The sequence below is a fragment of the Lepidochelys kempii genome, chromosome 5 (genome assembly GCF_965140285.1).
Source record: "Lepidochelys kempii isolate rLepKem1 chromosome 5, rLepKem1.hap1, whole genome shotgun sequence".
In the NCBI taxonomy this organism is placed as follows: Eukaryota; Metazoa; Chordata; order Testudines; family Cheloniidae; genus Lepidochelys; species Lepidochelys kempii.
In genome coordinates this window covers 74,055,755-74,068,003 of record NC_136384.1, presented here as the reverse complement: position 1 = coordinate 74,068,003, position 12,249 = coordinate 74,055,755, and the positions used below count along the sequence as shown (strand labels likewise).

General features: G+C 42.6%; 1 protein-coding gene across 1 annotated transcript in view; it reads right to left on the bottom strand.

Moving 5' to 3' along the window:
- Positions 1-12,249, bottom strand: part of LVRN (laeverin) — a 67,302-nt gene that overhangs the window by 37,134 nt on the left and 17,919 nt on the right. Inside the window, exons 2-4 of the mRNA XM_073344753.2 lie at positions 8,333-8,475; positions 5,735-5,874; positions 4,362-4,488 (exon numbers count right to left, since the gene is read on the bottom strand). Coding sequence (XP_073200854.2) covers positions 4,362-4,488; positions 5,735-5,874; positions 8,333-8,475 — 410 coding nt within the window. The remainder of the gene's footprint in view (positions 1-4,361; positions 4,489-5,734; positions 5,875-8,332; positions 8,476-12,249) is intronic.

Here is a 12,249-nt window from a genome sequence, read left to right as displayed (position 1 = left end):
TAACTGGAACATAATACTTTTTATCCACCCTCTTGCAGGTAGGCGGTGTGGTAGCTGGAGTTTGCCAAACCATCTTAGCAGGCTCCATAAAAGTTTCATTGACCAGAATGGCAATCTTCATAGATATCAAGTGTGTAAAATATAGGAGTTTATGGTAGGACTACTGAACCTCCACTAAGGGAATCTGCAGCATGTCAGAAATCCACTTCCTTGGTTCCTGAAATTGCCTGAAGTCATCTGCCACAGAAGGTGATGGAGGCATGACAACTTCATCATGAGATGTGGAGGAAATATTATTAAGAGGTGTCACTTCCTTATCAGCCCTTGCCTCTTGCTCCTCAAAGGTCTCTTCCTCTGGCATATGTGGTGGTAAAGGGGGTTGAGAAGAATGGGTCCCTCTCTGTTCCCTCCGATGTTACAAAGACCTTGATGTAAATTGTTAGTGATAGAAGGCCCACAGATCTCAGCAAGGCCACTGAGGGGGCCCAAATGGCAAAAGTGGAGGCAGCCATCTGTGTTCCTGCCACATGGGCATCCTTTGAAGTCTATCCTCCTGTAATATGTTAGTATAGCAGGGAGAGTGATGTGTCCCAGAACAGATAGGGGAACCTGCACCAAAATTTGAGAATCTGATATGTTCTCTTCCATATACTGTAAGGGGACAGGGGGGACAGCTGTTCCACTTGCAGAGTAGATGAAGGTGAGTGTGGTGCTTTAGGTGATAGAGGGGTTGGTCACTGAAAGCATCTTGACAGTGACAAACCTCCACTCATTCAAAGAAAATACTCCAGCTCACAAGATATTATCAGATCCTTAGGGTACCTAAACTCTTGCAGTACCAACAGTATCAAAGATTGGGCTTAGTGGGAACCTGTGAAGGATGGGTTTGGTACTGATGCAGCTGGTACCAAGTACTTAGTATGGGAGTGAGTTGGGTTCCGATTCCCTCAGTACCACAGGTAGGCAAGCAGTCTTTGGTATTATTTATCTTCTTGTTATCGGTACCAAGTATTGTTCCAGGATCGGCTTGGTCTTTTCAACCATGTCTCTGCTCTCTGGGTATGGGAATCTGAACTTGATATGGAGTCTGTCTTAGAGGACTGACTTCTCTTTGCCTTTGCAGTACCAGCCTCGCTGGGAGCCTACATGGAACTACCCTTGTGACCTGAGGTTTCCTGTAGCCTTCTTGTGAGATGGTGACCGAGAGATTCTTGGAGATTTACTCCTTACCTCCTTCTGCTTATAGGCAGATATGAATGAGAACTTCAGCACCGTAGATGTACTCAGTTCCATGGTGCTGCCTGCCTTACTACCCGTCTCTGGTGACCAAGATCTCAGTGTGGATGGGGTACTAGCTGTACTGGGAGGTCTATGTACCCCTGGATCTGAAGCGGAACATAAAGTTTGCTCCATCATTAGGAGTTTAAACTTAATTTTTCTATTTTTTCAGGATCTACCCTTGAAGGAAGTGCTGATCTTGCACATACTGGGGATATGAGTACCACACAGGCAGCGGAGGCACTGGGAGCGTCTGTCACTTTTTGGAATAGCCTCATGACAGGAGAGACACCTCTTGAATCTTGGGGATCCCAGCATTCGTGAGCAAAACTAATGAAAATTTAACCCCTAGGAGAGGAAATCTCCTAACTACACAACTATATGAATAAAAAGAGGTTTTTGTTTGCTTTTGCTTTTTTTGAGAAAGAAAAGCAAAACAAATGGAATAATTTTTCCAGTAACTATAACACAAAAGGGTAACCAACCATAAGGTAACTAACTATCTGAGAAAAAAAGCTAAATATCAGAGAACAGGCACACAGTAGACACTGTCTCAAGCCAATGGCGGTTGTGAAGGAATGAGGGTGGTTCACCCATGCAGCCTCATATAGTCTCGGTGCTAGACACGAGGATGTGTGGGGCACATGTGTGGGCCAGATGAGCACCCCTACGAAAAAATCTTAGATTGAAGGCACAGAGCTCAGGCGTACGCAAAATGGAGCACAGAGACACTATCTGAAGAATATGTTGATTTACAACTAAATAGAGCCTTTACACTAGATTTGGTATCTTTTTGCTACCGAGGAGGTACACTATAATTATAAACATTTATTTAAGGAATTATATAGCTTAATATTTTCAGATTCTTATTAATTGTATATTTTTGTATGTTAGAAAATGGTGAATAATATATTGTTTATTTACTAGTTAATTAACTTTTTGCTCATGATTTGTGTCTAGGATGGTAACTGGGATTTAATTAAACACAAAACACAGCATATAAAATGTTTATTAAACAAAATATTTTGGATTCATAAACATCTCTTATGAAAAGATGTTTCACATTTACAACTAAATTACAATAAGTTTAGGCCTTTGTATTAAATTCAGATGTCATTTTAAACAGGTTTATTTTTAAAAAGAAAAACAGTATAATTTCAATAAAATTTAAAAATAAAAAAGTTTAAATACAAATTTAAATAAAAAATCCAATTTCAATTTTTTTAAAAAAAAAGATCTTTAATTTTTATCCACCCTGGATTTGGACATTGAAGAAAATGAAGAAAGATTTTGAATGGACATCAAGGATATCAACAAGGGATATTTAATTTAAAACTATATAGGTGGTAACTAATGAGCAAATTTCATCTTCCAGACTATTAAAAAATTATTTAGGTATTTTAAATTGTCAGAGTACAAAATAAAAGGAAACTGGTGGTTAAAAATGATTTCTTTAGCTCTTATATATTAAGAAGAGCCCAATTTTTTAAACTGAAATGTATTGATTTTTAACTTTCTGTTTTTGAGCTCATAACAAATGTGCTCAGTGTTTACATGAAACCATTCACAATGGGTCACATCATGCCATGGATTTTTAAGCCAAACTCTCAAATGAAGTCTAAAGGAAGTCTGCTTAGTAACCAATGTCATCACAAGGCTGAAATTTTTACTAAGAGGCCTATGTCACCACTCCATTGATCTAGTTTATATCTGTGTCACTCTGTTGAAATCAATTAAGTTATACTGGTGTAAAACTGGAAAAATTCAGTGGTGAGTCAGGACCCATAATGATGTCTACAACCTTTGCACAAGGTATACATAAAACTAAGATAATGAGGTTTAAGAAATGGCTATTGCACGTTTCCTTCTAAGCAGAAATAGAGTTTGCCTACAGGGGACTTTTTTCCAGGAAGGAAGATACAGGGAGATGTTGGTGAGTTACAAATTAGGATAAGACACTGCACCAAAAGCTAGTAAGGTGCAAAGAGATGCTGGTAATTTACAAGTTAGATGGGGACATAGTACAGGAAGCAAGGAAATTTTGGGGAGGTGTGGGTTAATTACGTTAGGAACGATATTTCAGAGAAAGCAAGATCAGTGTGGGGAGAGGTCACTGATTTACAGATTAATGAAAGATGCTGCACAGAAAGAAGGGATCTGGTTTTCAGCTGGAATGCCTGGTTGAAATGGGACCCTGGCAGCCCTGGTCGGCATTGCCGACTGGGCCATTAAAAGTCTGGTCGGCGGCGCAGCATGGGCACGGGGCTAAGGCAGGCTCCCAACCTGCCCTGGCTTTGCACAGCTCCCGGAAGCAGTTGCCAGGTCCCTGCGGCCCCTAGGTGCATGGGCAGCCAAGGAGGCGCTGCGCGCTGCCCCTGCCCAAGTGTCGGCTCCACAGCTCCCATTGGCTGTGAACCGCGACCAATGGGAGCTGCAGGGGCGGCGCCTGTTGGCGTGAGGGCAGCATGTGAAGCCTCCCTGGCTGCCCATGGGACTAGGGGCCGCAGGGACCTGGTGGCCACTTCCTGGGAGCCATGATAAGCACCACCAGGACCCCACACCCCAAACCCGCTCCCCATACCCTAACCCCCTGCCCCAGCACAGAGTCCTCTCCCACACATCAACCCCCTGCCCCAGCACAGAGTCCCCTCCCACACCCAAACTCCCTTCCAGAGCCCACACCCCCCACACGCATCCCAACCCCCTGCCCCAGCCCTGAACCCCCTCCTGCACCCCAAACGCCTCATCCCTGTCCCCACCCCAGAACCCACACCCCCAGCCAGAACCCTCACTCCCTACACCCAACCCCATGCCCCAGCCCAGTGAAAGTGAGTGAGGGTGCAGGAGAGCGAGCAAGCAACGGAGGGAGGGGTGATGGAGTGAGTGGAGGGGTGGGGCCTTGGAGAAGGGGTGGGGCAGGGGTGTTCGGTTTTGTGCAATTAGAAAGTAGGCAACCCTAGGGCTAGTATTCTCTGAATCCTGCACTGATTAAAGTAAGAGTCTGGCAAGACAGGACCCAGTATTTCTGTAGATATTACATCATCAGCAACCATTTGTGTTTAAATGAAAGGAAGGTACCTCACCTGTTTTTGAAAGCGGGTAGCTGACGTTAAATAAATCTTCCAGAAATGAAAAGAGTGGGCCTGTGATATTTAAAGCATATTCAGCATACCCATTTTTAATTGCTTCTTTCCGACCCCAAATACGTATCTATAATAAAGCAAGGAAATGTTACTTTAGACTACTTAAATTTTCACTTTCTTCACCTCTCTTCTGTGAGGGTAACATTTCTGAATAGCTGTTTTGGAAATGCTGTCTGTCCGTATCAGATCCTGCAATTAAACTTGTCATACAAGAAAAAAAAAATCAATTTATCACTTGTCCGAACAAACTAATGGGCAAATCCTAATCCCATTGAAGTCATTGAGAGTTTTGGCACTGACTTCAAAGGGACCAAGATTTGAGTCTAAATGTATATAGATAGTTTCCTAGTTGTTCTTTTATTAAATATGAAACACCACCTTAAAACATAATAACATTGAAGACCACATTTTTAAAAGTGATATCTTAACTTGTACCAGCAAAATGCATGTGCACCAGTCTGTGGTCAGAAATGAGCTTTTGGACAGAAAATTTAGGTATTTGCATGAATAAATGGATAAATTAAATATACTGTTACCCCATCTATATGTCCACTTGGGTGCACGCATTAATCTGAGACCCTTTGAAAATTTAGCCAGCAAGTTTTGAATACATAGCAGTTTGCAAAATTGAACCCAGATGTGAGTTCTGCACATGCAAGTGGTTGTAAATGCAAAATTTATGGGCACAGTTTTAGAGGCATTTGATCTCCAGGTTTTAATTTAAAGTGAAAAGGTACAGGTATTCAGTTAACATAGTCTCTCCAACCTTGAGTTCCCCTTTTCTGCCAATGTATTGTAAGAGTCTCAAATCAGCACACCATTGTGTTCTTTAATACCCAGACACAAAGGATAGAGTTAAAATAATAGTGACAGCTTTAACTTTAAATACGCTGACATATGGCTATATGGATATATATATATATATTTTCACCTAGCTCCTATTGTCTTGTCACCAATTTCAGTGGGAGCAGGAACAGACTTACACTTTTTAAATGAAAAGGGCTAAGGAGATCTTGAATTACAAAAAATACTTTCAGGGTAGTAACTTCTCAGAAGGTTTTACTCTGCTCATCATTCACAGCAGAATTTATTTATGTAGTGATCTGTACAGCGTATATAAACTAATTGTTATGAAGGAGATTTTTCTGCACATGTATTTATTGGATAAATGTTAACAGTTTTGCCATGTAATCAAATACTTTCAAAATAGGACATATATTCAATACAAGTTACATCTTATCAAACATATGGTGCACCATAGAACCAATTTATTCTGTTAGCTGCTCTAATGAGTTATGAGTACTCTTATTTACCTCATTGCCCCTTTCAGTCCTGGTGATGTAATCAAAGTCACAAACCACAAAAGCAGTTAGATAAGTTGACATTTTCAGTGTCGTGTTAAATGTGGTAACAGTCCATAGGCTTCCATTCTCATCTTTCATTTCAGATGTATCTAGAACAAACACAATTTTAGTGTAGAAACAAACTATCACTACTATACAATAAAACAAGAGTTTGTGTTTTAAAACCAGTCTTTTATACTCTGTATGACAGCACTGGCTACATATATTTTGGCAATAGCACCATGCCAACTTTCCCACTTAGCTCATTCCATGTACTTGAATTATTACCTAAAATACAAAGACTCTACTATTCCACTCCTCAGCTTCTTCATCAAAATCTATGAAGCACATCAAACTGTGAATTGGTTTTGGGATGTGGACAAGCATCATAAATATTCTCCCATGCTACACTTCTATAATATGTATGTTCATAATATCACTCAAGTAAATATCAAACATGCCTGAGAGTTATCAAATGCTTAAATCTCACATGCTTCAAATAAAGGGCCCAATCAGACCCTCCAGAGAAAAACCCATGGAAGGAGGTTCTGAGAGAGGAAATATTTGCAGACTACCTTCACAGATATTCCCCTCTTTTAGTCCCAAAGTTACATTACATGCCTCACAGATTTGGTAACCGTTGACTTTTACTACTTAAAATTATGTACTTGAGAAATAAAGAATCATGACGATAAGGATATTAAAAGAGATATTTACACACGAAAGGAAGGAATCCCACAGCTTTTTAGGGTTCCTGCATGAATACTATCTGTCCCTCATGTGGCGTCTTTGTCACACACAGCATCCCACATCAGGTGAGAATCAGTGGTGAGAAACATTGCCAGGGCAGTATATAATAGCTTGCATGGCTGCTGACCCTGTCATGTCTATTCTGTGGATTAACAGAAGATTTCAATTATGTGACTGTTAAGGCAGTTTTCATAAGCACCCAAGAATTTTTTTTTAAGATACACACAATCTCCCCCACCCCTGTCCTTAAATAACGGAAGTATAGCTCTCACACATACAACACCACAACTTCAGAAGTAAGTAAAAGTCATGTAGTAAAATATACTGAGTAAACACTGTATAGTAAGACTCAGAACATGAACTGTTGTGCAATCAATCACAGCTACCAGACATGGATATGTCACCATTGAAAGGTGACCCAATACCACCACCACCCACCTCTCAAAACTGTGACTGTGCATATTTGCCTGTGAATTTATAGATTTTTACTAACCCTCTCTGACTTTTTTTTCAGACCTATTAGATAATCTTCCTGCCTCAACAACCCTTGTCTCTTAGGGCTTGCCTACCACACGAAAGTTAATCTGGAACAACAGTAGGGTATGAATTCAAAACAGATTAAGTATTCCTGATTAACCCAATGTGCAGATGCTCATTCCAAAATAAGGCACTCATATTCTGGGGACTGGGGGGAGTTTGCACATGGAGTTAATCAGGAATAATTATTCCAAAATAAGTCCCTCTCTCAGGCTGGTTGGCCCTTTAAGGTAAGCTGGACTGAGCCTTGCCCATGACCTAGCAGTTACCCTTCAACCTTTCCTCTGATCTAGCCAGGTAGGGATAATTAGTGATCCCAGCTGGTTGTAATGGAGTTAGAATGACTGACCCCAGCCACAGAGGACAACTTAAATGGAGCTGAGCTCAGTTGAGGGAAGAAGACCTGGGAGAGGGGAGGGAGGGAGTTCACTCTCACGAGGAAGGCAGAAGAAATAGAATCAATCCCTGTGGTGGGCCTGAAATGGGGGCAATATCCAGGGAGAGACTGCAGAGGTGGCAGGACTCTTCTTTGGAGAAAAGCCCACAGGGAGTAGAGTAGGTTGCTGTGTCAGGGAACCCTGAGATAGGGTTTGTAAGTGGAAGCAGAAGACTTACATAGCCCAAGGAGGCAAAAAATCTATTCAGACTTGTTTTGATTTTCATTTGGACCTTTCGGTTAGCTCAGAAAGGGTTTGAACTTTGTGTCTTGGCCGGAAGGCTGAGCCATGGAAGATCTTGTTAGAGTCAGATGCCTGCAAAAGGCACTGGAAATGAGGAGACCAGTCACATTATGCAAGGGGGGAACTCCAGGGAGCAGTGTTCCCCACCCTACTCCCCATGTAGACAAACCCTAACCCTTTCTGTCCCCAAACAGGAGCAGCAACCGCCTCCTTTTGGGAGAAGGAGTCTCCCTCCAGTAATGTATCAAAATTACTCTTTTGACCAGCAAGGACTACCATAGGACCATTCAAAGTCTTCCCACACATACCTAAGAACCTGGTCTTTGCAACGTCATGTTCTGCTAACCTCCTTCCACTTACATTTCTTTTTTTACAGTTAACCTCCCTTCAATGCTCTGTATTATTGCTCTGTATTGCTAGGACAGAACATGTTAATTGAACAGAATTTTCATATATTTGAGCCTTTAGCCCATCAATAACAGACCACTATAGTACAGGATGATACAGTAAAATAATGTGTTATGATTATACACTGTTCAAGTAAATTCAAACCTTTATTAAGGTAACTTGGAGAAATACAGATGTCCATTTTTTAACCTACCTATAGCAGGCATGTTGGAAAGGGCCACGTAACTGGGATGATGGACAATTATGATATTAAAGGTTGCCTTCATGGCAGGTTCATCAAAGCAGGGATAAACAGTCCTGGCATATGTTGGTTCAAGCTGTGATGCAATCAGCATACTAAATTGGAAATACAGATACGGTTAATCCAGCATGTTGTAGCTGATCAAAACCATTATATAGTGCACAAAATCTGCCAAGTTAGAAAAAGAAAAGGTAAATCATATACATATGTGGATTTAGAAAAGGGTTAGTCATTATTTAGAGAAATTTATGACTCCGTTGTCCCCCGCAGAGATCCATGTGCAGATTTGCGCCTTGTTTAATTTAACCATTTTAATGGCTAATTCTTTTCTTCCATGTCTTTCTTTTCTAACTAAGAGTTCTAAGAGTTCACATTTTTATATATTTGGTTTTGTTTTTCTTATTTGATTTTTAATATGGTGTTCAAGTCTCACGCATAGTTCAGACCACTTACAGCAGTCAAGTGCTCAGAAATTATGTAGCCACCCATATTTTATCAGAAGTAGATTCGATGCGGATGCTTGCTTTTCTCTCTAATCCAAACTTTCTTATTTTAAAAAAGGTAGAGTTTATTAAAGGATTAAGAATTATAGGAAGTGTTTATGCGTAAAACGTGCCCCTCATCTCCACCCAAACCAGGCACAGAAGAACCCTACAGCAGCAGTTCCATGGCACTGGGGAACACCATGGAGAGAATGCTTATGGGGACCCTGTAGCACCTGCATGCTGCAGAACTCTGCTCCAAGATGCTGCTTGTGGTAGTTTGGATGAGGGCTTTGGGGCAGAGTGCAGCGGGCCAGGGGAGAAGCCAGTGGACCCAGTGGCCAAATTTTCAAAAGCGTCCACTGGTTTTGGGTGCCCAACTTGAGACAGTTGACGAAAATCCTTACTGGAGAGAAGCAGGGAAGATGCTGACAGAGGCAATTTCCATTCTCTGTACAAACCAAATGCATCACGTAACAGGGATTGGAGGCAGATCTACAGGTAGACCACGAGAGGATACAGCTGGAGATGAACCACCTGTGTTTTGAAAACCAGATGCTTGAAGATGGGTATCACCCAGGTGAGAGAGAATACAAGGAGTGCCACTGACAGCATGAGGAAAGAGAGGAGGACGTGGAATGTCAACATCATCTTGAAAATGACAGAGTGCACCCACAAAACCCTAATCCAGTACGTGAAACCAGACACCCACGCACCTGTCCCAGTGAGTGGCAGAGATTCCAAATTATTTCCTTGCTTTAAGGAAGGGGATGACATGGATGTGTTTCTAAATGCTTTTAAAATGAGGTGCGAATTGAATAAGATAGGGCAGGAGGACATGGTCTGGTGCCTGGCTCCATTACTATCACAAAGGACTTAGACATTTTCCCCCCTATGGACAGAGAGAAATATAAAGATCATGGGCAACATAAACAAGCTTTCTTGCCAAAGTTTAAACTTCTCCCTGCATATAGAAGATTTGGGGAGTTCAGAAAAAAAGGGACATGATCTGTGGTTTCAACTCAAATTAGGGGCTATGTAAGAAAATGGGGAACTGGTTGGAGGGTTTCCAGGGTCGATGAGGTCTATGAATTAATGGACGTAGAACAATTCCTTAAACTCTTCCACCCCAACCTGAAATAATGGCTAATAGACAAAGATCCTAGAGGCATGACCGTATCTGGGAAATGGCCAACCAACATGCAGACAGTCCTTTGGCAGTTAAAAAAAAAAAAATCAAGGGAGATAGCACAAATCTGACCACCCAATCAAGCTCTCCCCCTCCCATTCCCCCCCCCCCCAAGGGAGAATGGGCTAAATCCAGACATGGCTAGGAGGCAAATCATAACAAGGGCCCAAAAAGGGAACCTGGGGAGCTGATACGTTTTTATTGCCATAAAAGTGGTCATAAGACAAAATACTGCCTGGTGCTAGGCTGATCAGAGGCTAGTTGTAGCACATAGCAGGTCCAGGTGGCAATGACTCCACCATCAGTGGAACCAAAACTAGTCCCATCAGTGAATATGACTCTGTCAGACTCCAAATGGGAATCAATTAAACACTGTTTCCCAGTGGAGGTGGATGGGAAATGGCCCAACGATGGCGGGATACTGGAACCCAAGTAACTGGTATGCCCATGAGCAGCAGACCCCTCATAGATCATTCCAGATAGACTCATGACCATTCAGGGAATAATAGGTCCCCATTTCCATGTCCCTGTGGCTCCGATCCACCTGAAATGGGGTGGCAATCAGGGCCCTAGCACTGCTGGGGTACCATCCGAACTACCAGTAGAGGTCTTGTTGGGAAATGACCTGCAGTCCTGAGCCTGCGCCACTTGTAGGGTTACTTGGAGCCAAAAGCAGAAAGCCAGAGCCCCTGCCTCAGACCAAGCTGAAAGCTGGCACACGGCTCTGAGCTGCTGCCTGACAGTGTGAATGCATGGCCTGGGGCTAGGCAGAGTCCTCCTGATTCCCCCTCTGAGGTCTGTGTAAGTGGGCCCCAGTGATCAGCCTAAGCTCTCCCAGTTTCTGCTTTGGAAATCATGCAGGAACAATTAACTGACCCCTCAAGGAAAACCTAGGGCTGCAGCAGACTCCCCAGGCAACTTCCAGACAGGATGGTACGTGGAAAGGTTTCTCTGGGATCAGAGGTAGCTTTATAAAGAGTGGATGCTCCCTAACAATGTTGAGCCATGGAGTATACAGAGACAACTGGTGGTATCACAAAAGTACCATCTTAGACTACTCAGGCTAGTTGGGACACTTGGGAATACAGCTCAGCAAACAGCACTTACTCCAGAATTTCTACGGGGCTGGGGTTTTTGAGCAGTGCCAAAAGAGCTGTGAACCCTGTCAGAGGGTGGAAAATGGCTGGAATAAGGGCAAGGCTGTCCTGATTCCTCCTCCCATTACAGAGGAATGCTTTCCGAGGATTGCTATGGATATTGTGGGACCCCTTAGCAAAACTACCCATATGGAGAAAAAGTATATTCTGGTGGTAGTACCGTTATCAATAAGCAGTAGCTCTGTCCTCCATAGAGTCAGACAAGTTGGCTGATACCTTGCTAACAACATTCATCCAGGGACAAGGGCAGTTATCCCTGAGGTTTTAATTGATCGCAGGGCAAACTTATGTCTGCCCTACATGAAGGGCTATGGGAGAAATGTGCGGTTCCACAATTTTGGTCGTCTCCCTACTACCCCCACGCTATCAGACTGGTTGAGAGATTTAATGGAATCCTTAAAATTATATTGAAAACTTTGTGGACCAACAGCCTGGTTATTGGGATAAATATTTACCTGACCTGTTATTTGCCTATTAGGAGGTTCTCTGGAAATCCACAGGATTCTCCCCTTTTGAACTTCTCTATTGGAGGAGGGTACAGGGCTCCCTGGACCTAACGAGGGCAGAGTGGGAAGGTACAGCTTCTCCCAAGGGAATGTCCATGGTGGAGTCCTTGTTGGGTTTCTGGGGGAAAAAAACAACTCACTGACCTTCTGGGTTTTCTCTGAGAGAACCTATCTAGAGCTTAGAAGAAACAGAAAGCCTGGCAGGATCACACCACATGTGCTCTGACATAGGTACAGGGGACCAAGTTATGATGCTCATTCCAGTGTTAGAGGCACTGCACATTTGCTGTCAGTGCCAAATCCTGAGCATATAGTGGTTTGACATTGTGGAAAATGTCACAATCTTTCTCCAGCAAAAAAATATAACATTTGTATTTTCAGTCAGATTTGGGAAGAGCATGTGACCCCGTTAAGGAAGATGCTTTATAGCATTCAGACAGTAGGCCTGATTGTAAAGGTGGAAAAATGCAAAATGGGGGTGGCCGAAGTGGGCTATTCTGACCATGGAGTGGAGAGGGGCTGCATAAAACCAGAG